Source organism: Colius striatus, chromosome 14, assembly GCF_028858725.1.
Source record: "Colius striatus isolate bColStr4 chromosome 14, bColStr4.1.hap1, whole genome shotgun sequence".
Classification (NCBI taxonomy): domain Eukaryota; kingdom Metazoa; phylum Chordata; class Aves; order Coliiformes; family Coliidae; genus Colius; species Colius striatus.
This window is the reverse complement of record NC_084772.1, coordinates 1056867-1081915: the sequence shown is the minus strand read 5'-3', so window position 1 is coordinate 1081915 and position 25049 is coordinate 1056867. Positions and strand designations below refer to the sequence as shown.

Below are 25049 nucleotides of genomic sequence, written 5' to 3'. Positions count from 1 at the left end.
TTCAAATGTAAAGGAAATGGTTGAAGCCAGAAATCTGAGTCTTTGCCGTTGAGGCCAGTGTGGAATGAAACAAAATCTGAAATCAAAGGGTTCCCTCTGATCAGAGGGAAAACTGAAGCTGGCAGCTGTGTGAAAGGTATGGTGGGTGAGAAGATGTTTTAGAAATGCAGATTTCTCTAGAGCAGCAAATCTTTGTCTCCTGTCAGCTGGCCTTTGTCTGGTGGGGTCAGTGATGGGGACCTCAAGAGCATGCATCTGCCTCAGGGACCTCGTGAAGCTTCAGGGCCCACAGGAATGAGACTGTGCAATGGACCGTGCTCCCCAGAGGAGATTTCAGAAGAGCCCTTTCAAACTGGTACAGGATTACCCTTTTAAACTGTTGGGATTTGGGGTTTTTTTGTACACAGAGCAGGAAAGAGTGTGTGGTGCTGTGCATGTCAGGAGGTAACACAGCATGCAGACAGTAACCAGACATCTCACTAGCAGGGTTGCTTTCGGCTAGGGGGTTGCATGATGTTGTGGTTGAAATGCTTATCTGGTGCATGCTGCAAGGTTCTGTGCTTGTTTATATGTGACAGCAGTGTGCAACAGAGAGTTATTTTCCAGAGGAAGCCACCGAGTGACTGATTATTCAGGTTACGGAGGTTTAGTCGTAAGAGTTCTTTCCAATGCTGGAAGTACTCCTTAAGCAGTGGGTACATCTGTGAGACCAACGCAGGCCAGGGAAGTGGAGGGAGAGGCATGTTCCCCTGATTGCTTTCTAGTTCTAAAAGCTTTGCCTTGAATTTGGGTTATTAGTTATTGACTTGTTTGTGCAGCCACAGTGTGTTGCCTACAGCCTTTCAAACCCTGAAAGTGAAAAGAAGCTGAGAACACCATGAAGCTTCCTCAATTTCTGTTGTCTAAGTAAAGAGAAGAACTAGTGGGATTGGGTGCAGGCCCTTTGGGGAGGGTTGCCTTATGCCATCAGGTGTGTGTGTGCTTTGCAGCTCATCAGAACAAATCCTTTCCAGGGAGTTTGGAAGGAAACCTGCCACTTGCACGCTTCTGTGTGTCCCAGCCATTCCCAGACTGTGATGTACAGCGTCACTGTCTGGGGAGTTCTGGGACTTCTTTCGTGCACAAGGCACACACTGAATTCTCATCAAGCACAGCCATTGCAGCAAGGAGTTCTGTTGAGACTCCTGGGACTCTGATACTGGAATAAATTTGAGTCTGTTTTTCAATAGTGTCATAAGAGAGTCACTGGAGAGGAACTTACTTTGGCAGGTTCATGCAGACATTGGAGCTCTGTCTTTTCAGAAGTGCACTGAACATTTCCTCTCATCTTAAGGCAGTTTCAGGGAAGAGCACTAAAGCCAACCACTGCTTCTCTGGCAGTAGTGAGTTAGTCATGAGTCTGTATGAAGAGTTAGACATAAGCTGGCCATAACCACAGTGTTTGTGGTGAAAACATGAGGCAACGATGCTCTCTCATGGACACAAAGTACTGTGGGAAAAGGCAGGATCATTGCCATCAGGGGCAGGAAGGAAGGTGCCCGACTGACTGCTCTGGTTCCTTTGTTCCAGACGTGCAGCAGTGCTTTGGAGAACTCCTCTGTCAGTTGTGACAAAGGATCCCAGCAAGTATTTTTTTCATCATTTATGCAGTAGTGTCCCATGAAGGCTCAGATTGTTATCCAGAGTATGAACAAAAAAGCATGTGTGCCACTTGCTGCAATGGTAGAAGAATGGTAGAATGCTCTGGTACTTTGACCAGACCAGAGTCCTGTACAGAGAGATGGAAGCGTGTCTGCAGCTGACAGGAATGCTTTTCTCTGTCAATCCCATCGATGCCGAGACACGTTGTTTGAGTCTGGCGCAGGTACAACAGAGCCAGCACAGCACGTTAACTTGGTGCATGGGATTCACAGTGTTCTCACTGACTGCTGGAACCTCTGTTTCTTTTTTCTGTACCCTCCTGCCTTCCTCTGCTGAAGTGCCAAAGAGCCACAGCAGAGCCATTCTGGGCACAGAAGGGAAGAGAAGGTGTTTTTCTGAGTATGTTGCTCCTTCCTTGTGCCTTTTAAGCGTGGGGGTGTGATGCCAAACAGCATGGCAGCCCTATTTGAAACATTCTCTCCCTTGGTGGCTCAGGGCAGAGGAAACAAAGCCAGACCTGATGAATTGACTGCTTCAGTGATCTTCTAGCCTGGCATCCTCTGCACCTCCTGTATGGTCCTGGAGTCACGGCTAGGCAGTGGTTTCCATTTCTGTAGCTGCTGCTTCTGTTTGGGGAAGCCAAGAAATGTGTATTTCACTGAGACAACTCCCCAGTGGCACTCCCAGGAGATCAGGGCAAGTATCCTTTTGCAGCCTGAGCTGCTGGGCTTTGTTACAATTGATTACAGTGTGGCTTTGGCATATAACCTGAAACTGGAATAACATGGTACCTGTGTGTGTTTGACAGCACTGGTCACACTCTGGAGAGATTTGCTAGGAAGAAATCCTTGGGTGGTAAAGTTTCAGCTTTAATGCAGCCATCCCAAAGGAGATCTTTAGTTGGTTTCTAATTGGTACCAGTAAGAAATGTCATGGTTATCATTTGCCCCCATCCTTCACTCCCTCCCCTGCTAGGTGAAAGCTGTTTTCACAAGGTCCTCCAGTGATTCCTGGGCACGTGGACATGCCCCTACTCTGGAGTGTCAGTCCCCAGGAGAACAGAGAAGGTTCAGCAAAGTGTCAGAACTATTCTCCTCTTGAACCTGGCCTCTCCTACCTTTGCCTGGCCTGGCAGTGGCTACTAAACCTATTGCAGAGGAAGGAAAACCAACTGTGTAATATTTGTGAGTAATTTTATCAGCCTTTTAGGACTCCATTGGGATTGGTTAGTGACCTGAATCACCTTTTCTAATGTGCTGTATCTCTGAAACCACTCTTGCAGAATCAAGTAGCGATGTGCTTGCTAAAACCCTGTGGATGGCTGAACAGGTCTCATTCAGATGAATGTCTAAATGGTCCCATGTGAAAATCCTTTCTTTGTGTGTTGAGACTTTTCTCCATGGAAATTTTGCCCAGAAAAACCCCCAACCCAAACCCTTTGGTGAGTTCAGTGCATCAGTCCTGGAAATATCTCCTGTTAGTTCCCCAGTGCTGGCTGGGTGCTGTCACAGTGACAAGAACAGGCACTCTAGAGCAGATCTCCTACTGGGGACCTATTCTGATAACAGAGAAGCAGTTGGATCAATGACCTTCCAGATTCCAGGTGCCTGGTGTTACCAAAAGTAAAGCCCCTGTGTTCTTTCTCTGAGCAGAGTGAAAAAGGAGATTCAGGAAAAATGAACAGATAATGTGTTTGTTTTCCACTTTCATGTTGATAAGACAGAACCAACCCTCCTGTCTGCTCTGGATCCGTCTGCCAGACCCATTCTGTCTGTGCCCTAGAGGTTTATGAGCCTCACTTGCTTATTCCAGAAGGATTTACTCTCCAGGACTGCCTTTGAATCCCATCTGCTACTACAGGGCCTTTTCTCCTGGATATGAGTTTCTGGTAGTGTCCTAGAGAGACTCTTGTCCTTGTTTCAGGTGGGACGTGCTTACAGTTGCCTGATGTGTTTTTCCCAGTCACTCTTGATCTTCCCAGCAGGACACATTTCTTTGTCTCACCCAGAGTATTGATTCTGGATCCATTCCAGTTTGTGGTGAGATTTCTTGTACTAAGCCAAAGTGGGACAGATCTTCCCGAGGCTTTTCTTTGCCAGACTTGGGGATGTTTTCCAGCAGCTCTGCCTGTGCTGGAGTTCCCAAGCTTTGTGGTGTTCAGCATCTCTGAGGTGTTTCAGTCCTGTTTGGACACTGGGCTTGGGCACAGGTTGGTCACTGGCTCAGGCTGCTTCAGTGATGTCTCAACTTCTTGCTTGCATATAAGGCAGAGGGGAATGGCCAGGGCCCGTTGATAGCACTGAGAGTGTTTTCAGAAGAGGCAAGGACTTGCTGAGAAGTTTTAAACCCCTTTTTCTGCACAGATCTCTCTTTAGTCTGTCCCACAGTGTGTCCAGAAACAGGCAGACAGCTCCTCCAAGCAGAAGTAGGCTGCTGGAGAGCGGTACACTACAACAGAGTTTCCACTGTCTGTGTTTGGCACATGGTGTGCTCTCTGCTTCCTGGGCAGCATCAGTGTTGTGTTGGTTTGTTGTGCTTTCTGCTTGTGGTGGTGTGCTTTCTGCTAACACTGTCTTTGTGTTGCAGGCTGTGCTGAGAAGGGAAAGCATTGGCTTGTGCCCTGTGGTGAGAGCTCATTTCCACGTGGTCAGCACAGGAGCCAGGTAGGTGTGTGGTAACGGCCCCTGTGTCCCTGCAGGATGGGCTCCTGCCATCCTGCTGCCAGCAGCAGTTGTTGTGTGTTGCCTGTGTCAATGGAGGGATCATCAGCATTTAGAGAAAGCGTCTGCACGTGCCCGGTTCTGGATGGGCTGTGCCCAGCCCTTGGGAGCAGTGAGCTGCTGTGAGCTTTGTTTCAATCCAGACGTGGATTCACACTCAGCTCTTCCTCATGTATTGGAGCATGTCTCTGGGGCAACTTTCCCGTTGTGTGGCTTCCAAAGTGTGTTTGGTGTAATGTAAGAGCTCCCATCCAGCTGCTGTCAGAACTGGAGGGTTCTATAGGAAAGCTGCCTTGCAGTGCCACTGTCTGGGTTTCTCCAGCTGAGGACTGTGTCTCCCCAAAAGCAAGTGCACATTTGTGTGGATGGAAAGCAGGAGGTGTCCTGGAGCTTGCTGAAGTGTGAGCTGGCCTTTAGGCTGCTGTTGTTTGTGCAGGCAGGATATGTTGTTCAGCAACAGGGGAGAGAGAAATGCTTTTAAAACCAGAAGAGTGTAGAAATGTCTCAGGTGCTGCGGGTGTTGCCTCAAACAGAGGGTGTCTGGCTGGGACAGCAGTCTGTGGGAAAAGTGGTTTGACCCCAAACCTGTCTTTATGGGCTTCCCTCCAGCTGCACCTCATCCCTCTGAAGATCATCCCATCCCCACAAAGCCCCCCTCAGGCATCACAGTGTCCCTGCTCACCTCAGAGCCACCCACTTCCAGCAGCTGCCTGCCTGGGACACAGCATCATTGTCCCAGGAACAATGGATAATGCTGCAGTGACAATGGCAGGAGTTCCTGAAACCCAGCTGTGCTGGGGTGTGGGTGAGCGACCACAGGGCGGTTAATGGGGACTGTCCTTTGCCCTTGACTTGAAGCCAGGTCCCTAGTGGAACATGACCCTGACAACAGACAGCAAGGACTGGTTGGGCTTTAGGAGCTCGTTAGATAGTTGTAGTTTGGCATTTTGAGTGTTGTTAAAGAAGGCAGAAGATGGAGTGTAATCCTTCAGAGCACTCCAAGTTTTGCCATGCCAACCCCCATTGCTTGCTCTGAGAGCAGCTGTGTGTGTGTGTGTGAAATGTGGATCTTCCTTGGGGAAAGTGCCCGAGGGAAGGGGGAGGTAACCTGCAGCAGAGACTGGAAGTGGAGGCAACTTCAACATACAGATGTCAGTCTTCAGTGTGTGGTTGCAGGAGAGTCATTTGGATCAATCCCTGTGGGAAGTACCTCCAGGTTCTCAGAGGCAAGAGAGATGGAGAGAGCTGGTGCCATGCCACATGGAGCTGTGTGACTGGGCTGTGTGTCCCTCTCCTAGCTCTAACTCCTTCTGCACCTCTCCTCTGGAGTGCCAGGAGGAGAGAAAGGTTCACAGGGTGTGAGGAACATCCCGTTCTGAAGTCAGGGAGCTTTCTCTTGCTGGATAAGGAGAGCTGTCAGCTCCCACAGCCTTCCCTAAGAGGTGAGAGTTGAACTCCACCTTCTGCAGGAAGGTTTGTGGCTTTTACTTGAGCTTTATGGGCTGGGAAGAGAATTTGCCCTTCTCAATACCTTGACTGGTATCTAATCTAATATCTATATCTAATATCTTTATCTAATTTACAGCAGAGTGGAACTTTCCCAACTGCAATTGGCTGTTTCCTCTCCTGCTCTAAAGGTGGCTTTTCCTATCATTGTTCACACCCTGTGACATTGCTGAGAGTTTCTCCTGCTCTGTAGTTTTCCAGAAGCACCAGTGGACTCATCTTTATCAGCTCCTGAGGAGCATTAGGGTCACGCTGTCCCTGGGCAATGGGAGCCGTAATAGTCACAGTCCGGGATTGATTTTCAAGCCAGAAGGAATTAAGTTGCTGTTTGGGTGCGTGGTGACAGTGTGAGCACAGGTGCCCGCGGTGTCTTTGCTGCAGGAACGGTGTGAGGCGTGCGAGCGGCGCTGCGCTGCGCTGCGCTGCGGGGGCGGCGCGGGACGGGCGGCAGCCGGAGCTGTCCCTGGGGCCGCTGTGCCCGCGCTCGCCGGCGCCCGCTGGCAGTTGCCGCCCCAACGGCGAGTTGCGGCCGCTCGTCCGGGGGCTGCTGCCGCGGCTCCTGCGGAGCGTCCGAGCGCTGTAAGAGAGCGAGAGGTCCCTGCGCTGCCCCGCGCCGCCCTGCCGAGGGGTCCCGACATGCTGTCCTGGCTGGCTGAGCTCTCCTCCGCTCTGCGGCGGGAGCTTTCCCGGTGCTGTAAGTGAGAATCGCCCCTCCTGGAGCTCCTGGCCATCGGCCCTACCTGCTCTGCCGGCCCCCTGGGGCAAAGCTCTGGCTGGCCGTGCCTGGGATGCTTTTCCTCTCTGGCCTCTGGAGGGAAAAGCACAGCGGGAGTCCCTAAGAGCAGGTCCATGGCACCACCTGGCTGATGGTGCCAGTGAGGTGTTGTCACTGCTGCTGGCCTGGGGAGCTGATGGGTTGTCATGTCAGAATCCTTCCTGCCAGTGCACGGCGTTCATTCTGGACTGGGTTTCGTCTCAGGTCTGCAATGCCTGCTGGCATTGATTGATGGGGGAGCATGGAAATGTTGGGAAGGGAGCTCAGAAAGGAATCTGCTGTTCTCCCCACGTGTGAGCTTCAAGGCCCTTCTTCCCAGGACAACCACTCCTCCCAGTCCAACAGCCCAGGGGATGGGGGATGGGGGTTGGGGTCAGTTCGTTACAGATGGACGTTGCCGCTGCTGCTTCTCAGGGGGAGGCCTCCTCACCCTTCCCCCTGCCACAGTGTGGGGTCATGTCAGAAGCCTTTCTGTGAGTCCATGGTGTTCAGACTTGGCTGTGGTCCATCTCAGGTCTGCAATGTGTGCTGGGAAAGATTGATTGATGGGGAGCATGGAAAGGTGTGGAAGGGAGTTCAGAAAAGAAGCTGCTGTTGTCCCCACGTGTGAGCTTCTGGGCAGTCTGCAGGAATCTTGCTGTGTTTGAGCCCTGTGGTTGTTTTAGTCTAGAATGGCTTTCCCTGTGCTGGTGGTGGTTTAGCCCTGGCTGGGTGCCAAGTGCCCACCAAGTCGTTCTGTCATTCTCCTCCTAAACTGGACAGGAGAGAGAGAAATGTATCAAGAGGTTCCTGATAGAACATAAGGACAGGGAGATCACCCCAAGCAGCTTCAACTTGGGGAGAAATGGTTTGATTTATTAATGAATAATCAGAACACAGCAAGGAAAATGGGAAATAAAACCTGAATCCTAAAACACGTCCCTGACCCGGGGGGAGTCCTTCTGTGCAGGACTCCCACTCCTCCCAGTCCAACAGCCCAGGGGATGGGGGATGGGGGTTGGGGTCAGTTCATTACAGATGGACGTCACCGCTGCTTCTTCTCTGGGGGAGGCCTCCTCACGCTTCCCCCTGCCACAGTGTGGGGTCCCTCCCACGGGAGACAGTCCTCCAGGACCTTCTCCAGTGTGGCTCCTTCCCATGGGCAACAGTTCTTCATGAGCTGCTCCCACAGGGCTCCTTCCCACAGGGTACAGCCCTTCACAAGCTGCCCCAGCGTGGGTCATCCACGGGGGAAACTGTCCTTCAGGAGCAGACTGCTCCAGCGTGGGTCCCCCTGAGATCACAAGTCCTGGCAGCAAACCTGGTCTGGCCTGTGCTCCTTTCTGCACAGGTGCCCAGGTCCTGCCAGGAACTTGCACTTTCTCCTCTCATCCTCCTTCTCCTCCCTCCTTCTGCAGGGTTTCATGTCACAGCTGAAGATGCAAGTGCTGCAGAACAGCAAGCAGAGGAAGGAAAAGCAGAAGTAGATGGTGACCCCAACGTTTCCTGTGAGGTCAGTGAAGCTGGTGGCCAGCCAGACCCAGCTGAGATACACTGCATTCCATAGGAGAGCAGAAAGGGGCGTTTCTGAAGGCCATGCTGAGCCTGAGAAGCAAAGCCATATGGAAGCAAATGACTTTACACAGAGTCTGCAGCAAAGCATCCCTCTCATGCACTCCAGGAGAGCCCAGAGCACCCACAGCTGCAGCAGCTGCAGGCACACTGGCTGCTGGGAATATCCATCACCAGGCTGGGGGTGGGGTTAGGCATTGCCTCTCCTGCTCTTTGGACCTTGACTTCAGCGTTAGCAATGGTGGCTTTTCAGCGTCCACGTCCCTCCTGCTATTTCTTCTCTTCCTGCAGAGGGACAGAGGTGTTAAAACAGAGTCTCAAGGCCACCCTCAGCTCCCTTCCTCCGTGTGGGTCTAAATACATAATTGAGCACATACCTTGTGCAACAGATCCATGAGAGACACTAAAGGGCCTTTCTCTCTTGGCTCTGTTGCTCATCATCTGTCTGCTGAAAGCCAGAGCTGCTTGTGAAACAAAGCAGACTTCTGAGTTGCACCAAGGAGATTAAGGATGACACGTGAACTTGAGGCTTCTTCTAAGCTTGGAAGCTGTCAAGAAGCTGAGGTGTCAGGCAACTGGCTTGCATTGCTCTACCATTACAGTGGCAAACCAGATCATGTTCTCTCTCGGTGTCTGTTGCCCACAGTCATGCAACTTGTTCCGAGACCTTCACTGGTGGATTTGCCATCCCTGACTAGAACAGAGCTCTGTGTTTTTGTTTAGGAATGAAAAGGAGACGTGAGGTCACCTGGTGTGTTGATGTTGGAGTGAGGTGAAGAGAAAGGTGTCTTTCAGGGTTGGTGCAGTGGATTGCTGTCAGCTACCAGTGTATTATGGACAAGCTCTTGGCAAGTGGTGCTCAGCTATCCCCCAGGTGTTGCAGCACAGCAGTGATATGATGGGAAGGTCTCCAAGCTGTGAATTGCTGTGGCCTGGGGGAGGGTGTGAGAGCCAGTGATCCCTTTAAGCAGTGTTGCAATTGAGTCTCTGATGCTGGGGCTGGTGAAGTGCTTGGGGTTGCTGTTGCTGTTGCATCTTGTGTTCATCTTCTGGAGCCAGGCAGGTGGCAGCTGCAGGGCAGGTCCTAATGGGGATGTTGGTGAGGTTATTGTCTCCATGGGGAGAAAAAGAGAAAGAAAGAGTACAGGTTCTAGTGAAATAGAGCTGTCCCTCTGACTGTCAGCTTGCCTGAACTTCAAAGTTCGCCCATCCATGGGTCCCATATGTGCAGGGGCTCACTGAGACCTGTGGATTCCATGTGTGTGTGAGCTTGGCTGCAGTTCAATATCTCCTGTGGGAAATCTCCTCCAGGAGTGGCAAGGCCACCGGACTTCTTGTGCAGAGGATTCGCTGCAGAGGGAGGTAGAAAGTGACTGTGTGTTGTGCAGTGCTTTCAGTTTGGTGTTGGATTGGTTGTGCTGGTGCTGGTGACCGGGCCGTGCTGCTGAAGGTGCTGGCCCAGCTGCTGAGCACAGCCTGCAGAAAGAAGCCTGCCAGTGCCAGGTCCCCATCAGAGGGATTTCTGTCAGGAGGTTTGTGGTTGGAAGTGGTTTGAGCTGCCCTGTTCAGTTGTGAGGGATGTGTGCTGCTCCCTTCCCCTGGAGCTGCTGGATGTAGGAGGGGACATGAGCCAAGAGGCTCTGCCTGGCAGAGTCCACACCTCTGAAGGATGCTGGTTCAGAAACCCTTCACAGGCTTGCAGCCTGGTTGAGGAACATCTGCCCTTAAAGACAATCTGCTCTTAGAGAATGTGACTGCCCACAAATGGGTGCAATTGGCATCAAGTCACACTGGAAGCCCAGCTTAGAGTGGTCAGCCTTTGGTCAGCCTGGGCTGTGGCAAATGCTGCCCCAGAGGAAGGATCCCTTCCCATTGCTGCCTGCTCTTCTGCAACGTGTCTGCAGGGCTGGTGTCACACGTGCTGGACGTGACAGCCGCGCTCGAGGCACGTGTCAGGGAACAGCTGTCTCTGATGCACTTGTTTGCCTTCTCCAGAGCCAAGCAAATGACTGTGTCAATAGTGTCTGATCCTTTTCATGATCTGTGGCTACTCTGGACCTGCCAGTCTGCTTCTGTGAGGTGGCCACTCACCCTCCAAGGCAGGAGCCTTCAGGAGGGGAAGGAGCAGCAGCCTGGGAGTCGCTTAGAGTCGTTTGGCCAAGTTCTGTGCTGGAGGAGGGTCTGTGTGCTTTTGCTTTGACTGTGTGGTGCTGTCTTCCATGGAAGTGATTATAGTTGAGAGAAAGACATTGCATCTCTTTGCTGATTGTGTTTCAATGCAGAAGCTCAATGTAACTGCAGGTTGTTTTCCAGAATGCAAGTCAAGACTCCACACCAAAGGAATCCCAGGAGGAATGCAGCAAAACCATCCTGGAGGTTGGGAAGCCAGTGGCATTGTCCTGTCTGCCAGGCCTTCAGCAGTCAGGGCCTGGGAACCAGAGCTATGTGGCCCCCCCGAAGTCCCAGACAGGTAAAAAAGGAAAGAGTTAAAATCCCTCACAGCACCCACCTCCCAAACGTGTGTCTGTGTGGTTGAGTGGGGGGTGAGGCAGGTTAGCAGGGACTGAATTCTCTGCTGGCACCTTTTGCTCACTGAATCTCTCTAGGGTTTCCTTTCCTGCTGGTGTCAGCAGGGCTGCTGCCACGGACCTGGTTGGACAGATGTCATTTTGTGCAGCCACTTCTCTGCCAGTGGCCTGTCAGTATCTGTTGGAGTGAGTTGGCTTCTGTTCAGCCTCCTGCAGCATCAGCAGCGCTGCCAAACACGGGTAATGGAAGGAGTTGATCCTGTGTGTGGTGGTGTAGGGGCCAGAAGGAGTCTGTGGAGGATTCTCAGGGTTGCAGTGGGTTTGCAGCACTGACAGAAAGCTCTTGGTGTGTTGGCACGGGGGTGCGTGTCACCTTTTGGTTGACTTGTCAATCAGCTCGTTGGAGTGGGAAGCGGTTTTTTCAGATCGTGGCCTCCAATGTGATTCCCCCCAGGACAGCCTCTCCTCTGCAGCTCTTCATCTTGCCATTGCTGAGCAAACTTGGGGTTTGTTTTTCTTCTGTTTTCCAGCTGCTGCCGTGTCTGAGAGGAAAAGACGGAGAATGGGAAGCTCCAGCCTGGTGCCCAGGAAAAAAAGCAGAGGCTTAAAGCAGAGAATGGCTGACATGGAGAAGAGCTCAGCAGGCACAGGGTGAGCTGGGGCAGAGGCTGTGAAGGCAGGAGGGCTTCAGGAGTGAAAGCCATCCCTTCCTTCTGTTGCTAGGGATGGAATACCAGTGCAGTGAGTTGATGCTGCCAGGTGTGCTCAGTGACAAGGACATTCATGCAGTACCTGGCTGTAGCTGCTGACTTGCACGACTGGGCACGGGTGTAAAGGGAGGGTGAAAACACAGAGGAGAAGACAAATGGAGCCATCCCTGCGTGGGACAGTGCCCTGACCTCCTGTCCCATCTCATCTTGTTCTGGTGGCTTTTATGACTTGCCCCACGCTCCTGGGTTTCCTGTAGCACAGGAGCATCCCACTGTAATCACAGGGCACTGCAGCTACTTTCTGGGGCAAGTTCTTAGCAAAGGCTGTAAAATAGATTGGTCTGTGTTTTGACTTCACTGAAGAGTATCTGTGTTTCAAATCTATTGCCTTTCCTTCTTTGGCAGAAGATCCACACTGTTGTGTATTTTGAATGGTTCTGTTTTCCAAAGCCTGACCCAGGCACCAGTTGAAGCAGCTCTGGAAAGTGTCCTGCTTGTCCTGGGCTCTGAAAAGGAAGAAAAGGACTGAGGGGTCTCTCCAGCTGCCAGCAAATGTACTTCACCTAGAGAAAGCTGAGATGTAGCTTCTCTGGGTTTGGGTAGCCCACTGAGCTTTCTGTGCTCACTTCAGTCCCACCTGGGTCACCAGCAGGTGTCACTGAAATCAGGAGGAAAGTTCTCCACAGCACTGAGAGTTGACCAGCAGGCAGTGCTGTGTTTGGGCCCAGGCCACTGGGGGAGGGTCCCTCCTGTTCCATACAGATGGACCAACCTGCCTGCAATAGGGACACAGATTTGCTCCATTTCCCAGACCTACTTGTCATCTTGACACCATCGTCACACGTGCGGTTTCAGTCTCTGAGGGGCTTCTGTGAGGGGCTTTGGTGGCTCATAGTGATGTCTGGTGCTTGGGTAAGAATGTCCTTTGGCTGGAGGCTCTAAATGGAAGGTGTTGGTTCCTTCTTTCCAAGTGAAGGTTTAGCTTCTCTGGCTTAGGTGTGAGATGGGCGAGAGACACTGGCTTTCCTTCCCTCTTCTTTCTGTATCTTCATCCAGCCATGGCAGTATCCCTTTGTCTTTGGTGTTTCACCCCTTGGCTCTAGCCAAGACTCTGTTTCCTGCCTGCCTGGGCTGGGGGAGCTCAGCTTCTGGCCTTTTCCAGCATGTTTGTTCACGTCTGTCACACCTCTCGTGTGTTGATGCCGATTGTTTTGTTTCTCTGCCTTCCCCTTGTCCCTCCTTTCGATGTGGCGGCTGCCTGGCAAGCTCAGGAGAAACTCTGTCCTGCCTTTGGCATTGAAGCACAAACCCAAGCTGGGCTGGGAGGCTTGTTTCTTCGTTGTCCTGCTCCAGGGGTAGTGGCTCTGACCCCTGAGCTGCTGCTGCCAGAACAATAAGAAACGGTGGAGTGTTGCTGGAGGCTTGGGCAGAGGGTTTGAGGGGCTGTGCTCAGCCTGGGCTTCCCAGCAGGAAGGCCTCAGGCATCCTTCATTCAAGCTGTTTTTTCCCCCAAGCTAGCAGGGAATAAGACGGTACTAGGGCTTTTCCTTTCCTTCATGACTGCTCTGAATAAAGCGCCATGTGCACTCCCCAAAGGCTGGTGAGTATGAACAAGGGCCAAGTCCAACAGCAGCTTCCCATGGGCCGCTTCTCTTTGCAGCCTGCTCTTTCCAGCCCACCTCTTTGCCTGTGATTATATAGTGCTGCAGCCTCTTCCTTGTTGCTGAAGGGCTGGCTGGAGGATGGGATTCAGCTGATGTTCCTCTTGCACGCTTTCTCATGGGGAATGCTGCTTCTCTCTTGCTCTTTTGCAGTCTCTCTGTTTCTTGTGGCTCAGATGTCAGTTTAAAGAACACGGAGAGTGAGACTCCAGCCCAGTGCACTGGCCTGAGCTCTGAGGTCTGGGTGGCCCTGGAGACAAAGAAGACTCTTGAAGAAACATCTAATGAGAGGCCTACCCAGACAGAGAAGGTGCTGAGCAGGTGAGAAGATGGATGGCTTTGCTTGTGGGTCACGAAACAGAGCCCTTGCATGGAGGGGCTGGGAGCCTGGCTTAAGACAGCACTGCAAGTGCTTGCTCAGCTTTTGACAGGGCTGTGGAGGGCAGTTTGTGCTTTGCAAGAGCTCAGCACCTGTTGATTCAGAGCGTGGCTTGTGAGGTCCTGCTCCAAATGGGAATATTCCCGAGCACACAGAACGATCTGTAAGGCAGGGTGGGGACAAAGGAACCCTGTTGTGTCCTGAATGGCTTTCAGGCTTTGACTGCTCCGTGATCCCAGGCAGTAACGCTGGGCCAGGATGGCACTGGAGGGGCCCATGGCTCTGGGGAGCTTTCCTTGTGTGACACTTCTCTTTGTGCCCCTGGCAGAGACATCTCCCGGGGTTACGAGCGGGTCCCGATTCCCTGTGTCAATGCTGTGGACAGTGAGCCGTGTCCCAGCAACTTCAAATACATCGTGAAGAGCTGCTTCACCTCCGCAGTGGCCGTTGACAGCAACGTCACTCATTTACAGGTGAGGCTGCTGTGTGTCCTGTGTGTTGTCCTGCCCTGGGCTGTGCATTCAGAGGTGCTGCAGTGCACTGCAGCTCAGAGTGGGGTTTCCATTCCAGATGGGATTGTCTGGTCCCAACGTTGCCAGCAAACTGCAGCTGGGGCCGTAGCCCAGCTCTTGCCGTAGGAGACAGGTTCTGCTGGTCTTTGTTTCCGAGCCCTGAGCCATGCTCTGAGCTCAGCCGTGTGCTGTAGCATCAGACATGTGGCGCTGGCTGCTGTGGCTCCTGTTCAGCCTTCTGCTCTGTTCTGTGTCTGGAGAGTCAGTGAGTTGTTTGGGGCCCCTCCTCGTGCTGTCGCCCTCTGAGCGCAGCGTCCGGCCGAGGTCTCCACTGTGATACCAAAGTCCTCCAAGGGCTGAGGGCTGTGAGAGCAGAGGTGAGGAAGTGTGGGGTGAGGGTGAGCCTGTCTGAGCCCTTGTCTCCTGTTGCAGCGCTGCGCGTGTGCGGACGACTGCTCCTCCAGCACCTGCGTGTGTGGGCAGCTCAGCGGGCGCTGCTGGTACCGGCAGGTGAGGACACAGAAGCGTCTCTTGGGTCAGAGCAGCGCTTGGAGCTGCCACTCGCAGCCTTGGGGCTGGATAAGAGCGCCTTCCAAACAGCTCCTGGCACAGCAAATCTCTCCCTGTTGGAAAATGCCTCAAGTTGCAGTCTCAGCTCAGAGGGGTGTGTGGCAAGAACAAGATGTGAACTTGGGGAAGCTGCTACTTGTTATTGGAGAGTGTTACTGCCATGGGAACCCAGCCATCAATGATGGCCACGTGCTAGAGAGCATGTAACAACCCTTCTGTGAAATCAGCTTCCGTTTGTGAAGCACACAGCAAACGCTGCCATATGTAAACCAGGGGAGGGGAGAGCAGAGGCATTCTGCCTGCTTCACTTTGTTGTGATCCTTGGGGATGGGGGCAAAGAAAAGGTGTCTTAACTGCAGTATTGCCAGAAGCCTGGTTGGGTTTGGGTAAGTGCTTTTGGAGCTTTGGGGGAGTGTTATTTGGGAAGAGAATGTGGTTCCCAGAGCTTGGGAGCACTGGGCTAGCGCTCGGGAAGTGTCGGCTTGGTTGCAGAGACAGACTGAGCATCAGCTTGTCCCCTGCAGCACTGCAGAATGCTCCTAGTGACGATGCACAGCGTTCTGGTGCTGCACAGGGTGATGCCAGGCAGCAAAAGTGGAGATGGTACCTTGCTGTTGTCAGCTGTGGGTGGTGGTGGGGAGTGTGCCACAGTCAGGGCAGAGCAAACCCCCTGTATTAGTTGAGGTCTGGTGCTGGTTTGAGGGAGGTCGGGGTGAGGCTCTGCCTTGGGGTTCTCTGGGCTGTGTTTCTACTTGGGCAATCTGTGCTCTTGCTTGCCCTGGTAGCAGTGGGTGACAGGAAGAGCCACTAACCCAGTCCTGAATGCCTCTCCACGTCAGGACGGCCGACTGCTGCCCGGATTCAACCAGAGGAACCCCCCGTGTATCGTCGAGTGCAACCCCATGTGCTCGTGCTGGCGAACCTGCAGGAACCGCGTGGTGCAGAACGGGCCCCGGTGAGAGGAGGGGCCAAGCACAGCTTCCCTTGGCAAGACCAACACCAGCCCCTCTGGGCCTGCCATAACCCAGGGAGCCCAGAGGGAGCTTTCCCCAGCCCTGGAGATCATTCATCCTGCCCTGAACTCCAGTGCTGGCTGAGCAGGAGGCAGGGTGACTCACAGGATTCTTTCTCTGCCCATACACTCCCTCAGTAAAATGCCACAGAGCAGCTCTTACCCAACAAGTTTGCAGCTGCAGCGTTTCTTCCTTGTGTTGCAGCCAGGGAGCTGGAGATGATGGAGCTGCTCAATGCACTGGGCCTAGCAGAGGGCTAAAGGATCAGAGCACTTCCCCCTGCATCCTGCAGAGCTCTGCTGCCTTCAGTCGCCGTGGCCCTTCCCTGCCTTCCCCTGAGTGCTGCCTGTGCACATGGAAGGGAACTGCTGAGGGTGGGATTCTGGTGTCCCACGTGCCCAGCCCCAGGGAGCACCTTCAGCTGTAGCAGGGGGTTGTGCTGGATGATCTCTGGAGCTCCTTTCCAGCCCCCCCTGCTGTGACATTCCGTGATTCTGTGCCCAGAGCGGTGCTGGAGTGAGCTGTGTCAGGGCTGGGGATGGAAATGCTCTTGTCTGTGTGGTGATGGGAGGTTGCTGCCTTTCTGCTCCCATCTCTGGGACAAGCCATTGTCTTCCTGCAGAGGGCTACCATCAGCATGTTTCCTTTGCTCTTTTGCAGGGTTCAGCTACAGCTGTTCCGCACACGAGAGATGGGCTGGGGCGTGAGAACCATGGAGGACATTCCAGCAGGAACCTTTGTGTGCGAGTGAGTGATTCAGCTCTGGCCAACCCATCCCTGTCCAAGGGCCTGGGGGCTGCTGCAATTTGCCATCGAGTTGGAACGGAGCCGAGCGCTGGCTCTCAGGCAGGAGGTGTTGTAGGCTTTAATCTGGCCCATGGGCTCTGTGACATGGTTTGCAAAGGGTTTCCTGGGTTGCAATAGTGTGGTGAGTTCAGAGCTTCTACACAATGGAACTGGTCACAATAGCTGGGGAAACACAGGAAGGGCAGACACAAGCATCTTGCTTTGGGCTGTGAACAGCACAGACCCTGCAGTAGGGTGCAGGAGAGCCAGGGCCTGAGCCTGACCATGAACGTGAGGAGAATGGGACTCACGTGCTGATCTTGGCCAACTGCTGTGCCTGGGCCGTTCCCTTCTCTTCCCTCTTCCTACAAGGAGAGATTGCAAGCCAGGGCTGTGATGGCACCAGCCTCTCACTGCTGCCTTCCCCGTGTGCCGCAGGTACGTTGGTGAGGTGATCTCCGATGCCGAGGCAGAGCTCCGTGAGGACACCTACCTGTTCGACCTGGACAACGAGGTGCTGTGTCTGAGGGGTGTGTCGAGGCCAACCCGGGCTCTGGCCTCTCCAGGAGAGCAAAGAGCCCGTTTGCCTCCATCCTGCTGCGCAGCGGGATCCGAATCCCCCTCTAGAGGAGGGCTGTGACCTCCCTGGCTTTTAGTTAGGAGAGAGTGTGTGTGAGGCGAGGCTGAGGCTGGTTCAGGGGCCACAGCCCAGCAGCGCTGGGCCACCGCGGCACGTGCTGCCAGCCCCGGGTTTGGTGCTCGACAGAGGCTTGTGTGAAAGCCGTTTGGGCAGCCTGAGCTGGGCTGCTCAGGGTTTGTCCCTCGAGTGTGGACACGCAGTGTCGGCTGGGTGGGCTGTCAGCTCTGTAAGTTCCTGCGAAAGAGCTGAGCTGGGAGACTGAGCAGAGCCCGCTGCCTTCTCAAGGGCTGCAGCAGGTCAGGCTGGCAGGGAGCCGAGGCCTGTTGTGCTGGGAGCTGGCCTGTGCTGCCCTGTGCGGGCTGTCTCACAGCAGAAATGTCAGCTTGGGAAGTGCCACCTAAAGCTTAGAAGCAACGGTTTCACTTCAGGCAGGAGACGTGTACTGCATCGATGCGCGTTTCTATGGCAACATCGGCCGCTTCATCAACCATCACTGCGAGCCCAACGTCTTCGCTGCCAGGGTCTTCACATCCCATCAGGACGTGCGCTTCCCCAGGCTGGTCTTCTTCAGCGCGAGGGACATCAGAGCTGGAGAGCAGCTTGGGTAGGTGCCGGCCCTGGGCCGCAGGGAGGATGGAGAGCAGAGGGACGAGCGCTGGGCCGCTGCGAGCTGCTGGGCTCCAGCGCTGTGTTCCCGGGGCCGTGCCCCCGCCGGCACTCGCCATCCCCTGAAGCTTTGCCGAGCCCCAAACGGTGGCGGCGCCGCGGGCTGCCGCCCCCCCATCCTGCAGCTCGGGCTGCCCCATCCCTTTGGCTGCCCCGTGCTGCTGCTCTGCACTGAGCCCGGCTCCGTCTCTCTCCCGCAGCTTCGACTACAAGGAGGATTTCTGGGCCGTCAAAGGCAAATCCTTCAGCTGCAAATGCGGCTCTGGCAGGTGCAAGTACACGAGCTGGGTGCTGGCCAAGCGCCAGGCGCGCGCCCTGTCCCGCAGCAGGAAGCCAAAGGAGGCCCCTGTCAGCAGCTGGGCGGCAAAGGCTCCACGGCACAGGCACTGAGTGGGTGTCACCCTGTGTGCTGGGCTTGGCGGGGAGAGGGTGAGCTGTCCCTGGCACTGCAAGGGGCTGTGGGCAGGAGAGAGAGAAGAGAGAAGAGAGAAGAGAGAAGAGAGAAGAGAGAACAGGGAAGAGAGAAGAGAGAAGAGAGAAGAGAGAAGAGAGAAGAGAGAAGAGAGAAGAGAGAAGAGAGAGAAGGAGAGGGAAGAGGGAAGAGAGAAGAAGAGGGAAGAGAGAAGAGAGAAGAGAGAAGTGGGAAGAGGGAAGAGAGAAGAGAGAGAAGAAGAGGGAAGAGGGAAGAGAGAAGAAGAGGGAATAGAGAAGAGAGAAGAGAGAAGAGAGAAGAGGGAAGAGGGAAGAGGGAAGAGGAGAGAAGAGAGATGAGAGAGAAAGAAGAGAGAAGAGGGAAGAGAGAAGAAGAGAAAAGACAGAAGTCAGAAGACCGGATTAGGAGAGGAGAGGAGAGGAGAGGAGAGGAGAGGAGAGGAGAGGAGAGGATGGGAATTGGGGGAGGAGGTGGGATAAAAGGGGAGGATAAGAGAGGATCAGGGGAGTGGAGAAGAGGAGAGGAGAAGATGGAAATTGGGGGAGGAGAGAAGGGGAATTAGGGGAGGGGAGAGGAGAGGTGGAGAAAAGAGAAGAGAGGATGGGTATTGGGATAGGAGATGGGAGAGAAAGGGAAGAAGAGGACAGGACGGGGAGAAGGGAAGGGAAGGGAAGGGAAGGGAAGGGAAGGGAAGGGAAGGGAAGGGAAGGGAAGGGAAGGGGATAAGGGGAAGAGAAGGAGAGGAGACAAGGGGAGTGAAGTAGAGTAGGAAGATTAGGTGAGGGGAGAGGAGGGGATATGGAGAGGAGAGGAGAGGAGAGGAGAGGAGAGGAGAGGAGAGGAGAGGAGAGGAGAGGAGAGGAGAGAGAAGAGAAGAGAAGAGAAGAGAAGAGAAGAGAAGAGAAGAGAAGAGAAGAGAAGAGAAGAGAAGAGAAGAGAAGAGAAGAGAAGAGAAGAGAAGAGAAGAGAAGAGAAGAGAAGAGAAGAGAAGAGAGAAGCCCGCAGCCTGACCTGCAGCTCTCCATCAGTGTGGGACCTGCTGCCATCAGAGGAGCATCTTGTCACGTTTGATTTTCTGTTTGTATTCTATATCATTATATTTTGTTCTGTTACAGAAACACTTTTCCCCAGCATTGTTTCAAGTTCAAACACGGCTCCTTGTGTTACCATTAAAAGTATTTGCCCCAGCTTGAAAGAACATTTAGTTCTCAATCTCCACATGTTGTCTCTAGGAGCTTGCTCTGACATATTCTATTGTCCCTCCTGTCCTCCACTTGCTGGAGAAGAAACAGGCACAGTACTGCTCAAGTGGCTGGGTGTGACATGTGCTTGAGGCACAGCATCTGTCTCAAGGGCTGTGTTGAGGAGACAGCCTGGAAAGCAAAGGCAGAGCCCGATTCCCCGTTCTGCTGTGCAGCTTTGCAGCCCTGGCACTCTCCTGCTGTGCGGCTGAGCCTGAAGCCCCGAGGCTTTCCTGGGAGGGAGCAGCACTGAGGCCTGAGAAGAGGAAAGATTGCCCAGCATGAAGCTGCTGTCAGCCTTTGGCAGGCAGGGTGGGGTTTCTGAGCTGCCTGGCGCTGCCGTTCCTGGGGAGCACTGAAGGGCCAGGGCGGCTGCCTGTAGCTGCAGGCAGGAGCGTGGGCAGCAGCAGTGAGCGGGGCTGTGTGCAGCTGGGGAACGGCTTTGGCACCGGCACCGGGACTGAAGTGCCCGAGCCCAGGGCAGCATCGGCAGCGTCGTTCCTTTCTGTCAGCGCCGGCTGCTCGGGGCATCGCTGCACCCAGCGTGCCCCTGGGAAAGGAAACAACACAGCTCCCATCCCTTACGGAGAGACGAAGCCACGATCCCACTGTGGGCACTGTGGCCTGGCTGGAAATGCTTGCAGCTGCTTTGGCTGCTTGGTCCCACCATTTACAGCCCAAACACAACTGACTGGCCCCCATAAGGCTCGCTCCCTCGGCCCTTCCCAGGCTGATTGCAAAGGGCTCCTGCTCACAGGTGTCTGCACAACACACAAGTGGCTCCTGGCACTATTAAACACTTCCAGCCCTTGGCTTGCCATTCTCTCCCCGTTCATCACTCAACTCCTCGTCTAAGTCCACACCTGCTGGCATGAAATAGCAACAGAGGACAGGGATCTGGGGCCTGTGAATGGGAAAGCTCTCAAGTCTGGTACCTGGTTCAGGCATGAAAGGTGTCCCACCTGGGAATCCTGCTTCCCTTTTCCTTGCAGGTGCTATTTAGAGCTGAAACAATTGCTTTTTAAAAGCAAAACCATCACAAAAAGCCCAAAGAAACAGCTGGGTGATTTCCCTTCCCCAGGGCTGGCCACTGGACAAGGTGCTGGTCGGCAGCACTCTCAGGGTGCAGGGCTGGGCCCAGGACAGGCCTGCTGCAGGCACCACACTTCTGGAGGCTCCTGCTAATGCAGTTCCTGGGCGCTGCTCAGGGAATGAGGGCACTTGTCCATAATTGCTAGCTTTGGTCTCTCCCCATCACTCGGTGTGGCTCCCTGCCCTCATCTTTCACCTCCTCCCTCTCTGTCTTTACCCCATCACTGGTTTTTCTTTCTCTTCCTCTGTAGCACTCCTTGTCTGTATTTTCTAACCCCTCCCCTGTCTGTCCTACATTCTCATTGCACAGCTGCAGCTCCTTCATCAAGCAAGCAGTCAGGTTGCTGTGCCATGACTGGCTCTTGGGAAGTCCCTGCCCACTGCACTTGGACACATTCTTCTCTTGTAGGTGCCCAGGAAGGTCACCTGAGAAGACTCCAACTGATGGCACCCTCCTCCCTACAGTGACCTTGTACAGCCTGGGAGTTCCCTGGGTGGCACTTTGGGGCTCCGTCCAAGGTGGATGCAACATGGGTTTGTCCTCACTCACAGGAGACTTCGACCAGTCCCATCACCTTTCCAAGGGGATATCCCAAGGAAATACCAGTCTTCCAGTGTAGCTTCATGACCACTCTTCTGCCTGGTGTATTCAAGTGTATTTAATTCCTCAACTCTTTTCTATATTTGTACCTGTTCTGATACAGTGGCCGTTACTGAAGGGAGTTTCTCAGATGCAGTCTGCTGAAACATAGACTTTTTCTGTTATTCTCAAATACACTCACCCCCCTACTCTTTTTTTGTTCACATTCCTTCCACTGATGCAGGTGCTTTGAGCTTTTGGGAGTTAAAAGCTTTCCTGTATTTCTGTAGTCAGTTTTGTTCATATCTACCTTATTTTATCCATCTATCCTAACACATCTCAGAAGATCATCCCTCGTGGAGACGGAACCTCGTTAGAAACAGCTTGTAAAGAATATGTGAGTGCGTTTTCTTGTTCACAAAATGTTATCATTCTGTATTTTGCTCTCCTTTCAAATAGGGAAAACCCTGCTGTGCCTGTGTGCATGCAGGTCTCTAAGGAAGAGAGGTGGAAGTTGGTGGGAGTTGGAAGTTGGAGCTGTAACTTGCATCTGCAGCCTTCGGTGGAGACATCTGATGTAAGGAAAAAGGATGTAAATCACAGATGGCCTCAGAAATGGGAAGGGAGGTGAGGAGGAAAGCTGTCCGTACAGTGCTAGACATCAAGGGTCCACTTCTCCTGCCTGTCCAGACCTTCTTACGAGACACTTTTGGTCAGTATCAAATGCAGACTGCTGCTACCACCTCTTTGTATTAAGCTCACTTTGAAATTGTTCTCCTTAACTACACAATGAAATGACTCCAATTGTCTGAGGAAGTCTTGAACTTGAAAAGAAATGTCAAGAAGTCTTTCAGGCTTCCTATACTTTTTAATGAGCCCCATGGTGTATGTCGGGATGAGTGCTTCAGTCTCTGATGATGGAGAGTGAAGAAAATTGCTCCAGAAGTGAAAGTCAGGAGCAAAACTGCAAGTATCTTGAAGCTTTAATGAGTCCCATTGAGGGCTGTTACTGACAAAGCCTCCCCGGGGACTCGTTAGAGCAAGGAGTTGGAGGCCATGACTGCAGGGACCCTGCAAGGCCCTGTGCAGGTGGCTCTGATGCTGAGAAAAGCCTGGGGTGGTTTTCTGAAGCAGAAAGGCCAAGGCCTGACCCCCAGGCCATGGGAGGGCAGATCCTCTCCCTCCCGTGTGGCTCAGATCTTCCTGGGGCACAGGGATGTGAGGGTGACCAATGTCTGAAAGTGGTGCAACAACTCCCAGCTCCCCAAGCAGCAGAGGAGAAGAAACTAAGTCCAGATACTCAAAATAGTTTCTCCATGTTGGCCATACAATTGCCATAGCAAGTGCCATAGCCAAGGGCCAAAGACTTCTTTTGGATCTTTTGGTTCTTTCAGCCTTGCTTGTCCTGATCAATGATGAGACAATGAAAGTTTGGTCTTTGACCTAACTCTGTCTCTGAGGGGAGAAATGCTGCTGCTTTTGGAAAGAAGAGTCTCTCCACAGCTGAGGGAGGGATCATCAGGGATGACTTCAGCCTGTTTTAAAATTAGAGCCACAGGGACACTTGAAAGGAGCCCAGAGGGGACAGGGAGGAGAGGAGGGAAGTGGGAGAGATGTTAAAATCATCTCCTGGAAAGAAAAAGGTCCTTTTACTCTCAGATTATGTGCTTCTTGGGTCAGGGCTGCTACCAGCTCTGGACCACTTCCAGGACATTTCTGAGGACACTTTTCCAGGGGAAGCTTAATGAGAAGGAGGTCTCATAATTGAACAAGAAACTGGGACACTTGACCTATAGCTTGGACTGATCATTCTATCTGTCAGAAATTCATTACAGAGCCTTCAGCCTCTCCTCTGCCTATGGAAAGCACCAGCATCACCTGTGCTGGACCCATTCAGCTGCTTCTGAGCTGCCCTTTGCCACTGCACACAGGAGCGTGTGCCCAGGCAGTGCCTTGACAACAGGCAGCTTTCTGTAGGGCCAAGGTGAGTGCATAGAGACAGGGATGGGCTCTGGGAGTGACGTGGCACAAGGACAGACATGACACAGGGAAACAGGTCTCAGGAGGCAGCAGGGACAGAAAACTAAACCTAAGTATGTTGTGGGAGGGAGAACTCAGTGTATCATACCCTTCAGTGCAGACCCTTTCCTATGAGAATTCCCCTCTCCCACCCAGGAAAGCCTCTACTCTCAGGGCTGTGTGGAACAAAGCGTGAGCAATGTCCTGTGTGGGCAGAGCTCCAGGAAAGCCCCTGTGCAGCCATGGGGTCTGTTCCCTCAGCAGAGCACAGGGACTGAGAAAAGCTGCCTGAGCTGTCGGGGTCTGGGAGGTGGTGGCAGAGCTGGGTAAGGATCGTGCTGGTGCCCTCTCTACTTAGCTCTCTCACGGGACCCTCACTGTGCTTTCCTTTGATTCCCCACTGCGATAATGTTATTGTTCCCTTGTTCTCGCTATTGGGCTCTAGGAATGGGAGCAGCAGCCTCTGAGTCAGACGCTGCTCCTGGGGTTCCTCCATGCATGTGTGCCGTTGTGAATGACGTTTCCAAGCTTTCCTCTGAGATGTGGGCCTGTGGGGCTGTGGGCACTCTGTGGTGCTGAAGATTTCTGACTGCAGAGAATGAGCCCCGAAATCCTGCCTCGTTCCCACATCCCCACAGCAGCAGGGCAGGCATGGCTCCACAAAAGCCCACAGGCAGACATCTGGCTGCTCATGGCACACTCAGCCAGCACAGAATGAACCTCAGGTCAGTGACCTGAATGAAGATTTCTTCCAGAGAGAGGAAAAAGATGGATGTGTTCCAGGGGGACATTGAGGATGCACTTATGTTTTGCACAGAGTCCTGTCTAAACCTGTCACTGTCTTTTCCTTCTTCAGCATTGCTGAATGCTCAGAGGCAGCAGATGTCCAACAGCAGCTCCATCAGCCAGTTCCTGCTCCTGCCCTTTGCAGACAGGCGGGAGCTGCAGTTCCTGCACTTCGGGCTCTTCCTGGGCATCTCCCTGGCTGCCCTCCTGGCCAACGGCCTCATCATTAGTGCCATAGCCTGCGACCACCGCCTCCACACCCCCATGTACTTCTTCCTCCTCAACCTCTCAGTCCTTGACCTGGGCTCCATCTCCACCACTGTCCCAAAATCCATGGCAAATTCCCTCTGGGGCACCAGAACCATCTCCCACACAGGGTGTGCTGCCCAAGTCTTTTTCTTTGTTTTTTTGATCACGGCAGAGTATTGTCTCCTCACTGTCATGTGCTACGACCGCTACGTTGCCATCTGCAAGCCCCTGCACTACGGGACTCTCCTGGGCAGCAGAGCTTGTGTCCACATGGCAGCAGCTGCCTGGGGCTCTGGGTTTCTTAATTCTCTCCTGCACACAGCCAATACATTTTCACTGCCCCTCTGCCAGGGCAATGCTGTGGGACAGTTCTTCTGTGAAATCCCACAGATCCTCAAGCTCTCCTGCTCAGACTCTTACCTCAGGGAAGTTGGGCTGATTGTCGTTAGTGCTTATTTAATTTTGCTGTGTTTTGTGTTCATTGTGGTGTCCTATGTGCAGATCTTCAGGACCGTGCTGAGAATGCCATCTGAGCAGGGACGGCACAAAGCCTTTTCCACGTGCCTCCCTCACCTGGCTGTGGTCTCCCTGTTTGTCAGCACTGGCATATTTTCCAATCTGAAGCCCCCCTCCATGTCTTTCCCATCCCTGGATCTAGCTTTGTCATTCCTATATGTGGTGGTTCCTCCAGCAGTGAATCCTCTCATCTATAGCATCAGGAACAAGGAACTCATGGACTCCCTGAGGAAAATGGTATCTGGAGTTTTTCAGAGAAAATAGAGCTCCCACAGGCCCAGCCTGTTTTCTGACATTTGTTGCTTTTGGTTTTTTTTCTCTATGCTTGTGATAATGATTTCCACAAATCAATGCCATTAGTTATACAATTTCTACATCACTGGTCTTATGTACCCAAAAGACTCTCAAGAGCCACAATCTCTGCACATTTAAATAAAAGGAAGTACTTGCACTGCCTCGTTTGTCCAAGATCCTT

The 25049-nt window shown here is 53.2% G+C and overlaps 2 protein-coding genes across 2 annotated transcripts; both read left to right on the top strand.

Moving 5' to 3' along the window:
• Positions 1–1738: 1738 nt before the first annotated feature.
• On the top strand, positions 1739–18048 carry LOC133626768 (histone-lysine N-methyltransferase EHMT1-like). Its single transcript, XM_062007824.1, has 11 exons — positions 1739–1864; positions 4228–4304; positions 6249–6446; positions 13246–13413; positions 13800–13944; positions 14416–14493; positions 15393–15508; positions 16227–16313; positions 16791–16866; positions 17421–17596; positions 17859–18048. The coding sequence occupies exons 1-11, from the start codon at positions 1739–1741 to the stop codon at positions 18046–18048; spliced, it is 1437 nt and encodes a 478-aa protein (XP_061863808.1).
• A 5845-nt stretch (positions 18049–23893) lies between these two features.
• On the top strand, positions 23894–24838 carry LOC104552933 (olfactory receptor 14J1). The gene has a single exon (XM_062007207.1). The coding sequence runs from the start codon at positions 23906–23908 to the stop codon at positions 24836–24838; it is 933 nt and encodes a 310-aa protein (XP_061863191.1). The 5' UTR covers positions 23894–23905.
• The last annotated feature ends 211 nt before the right edge of the window (positions 24839–25049 follow it).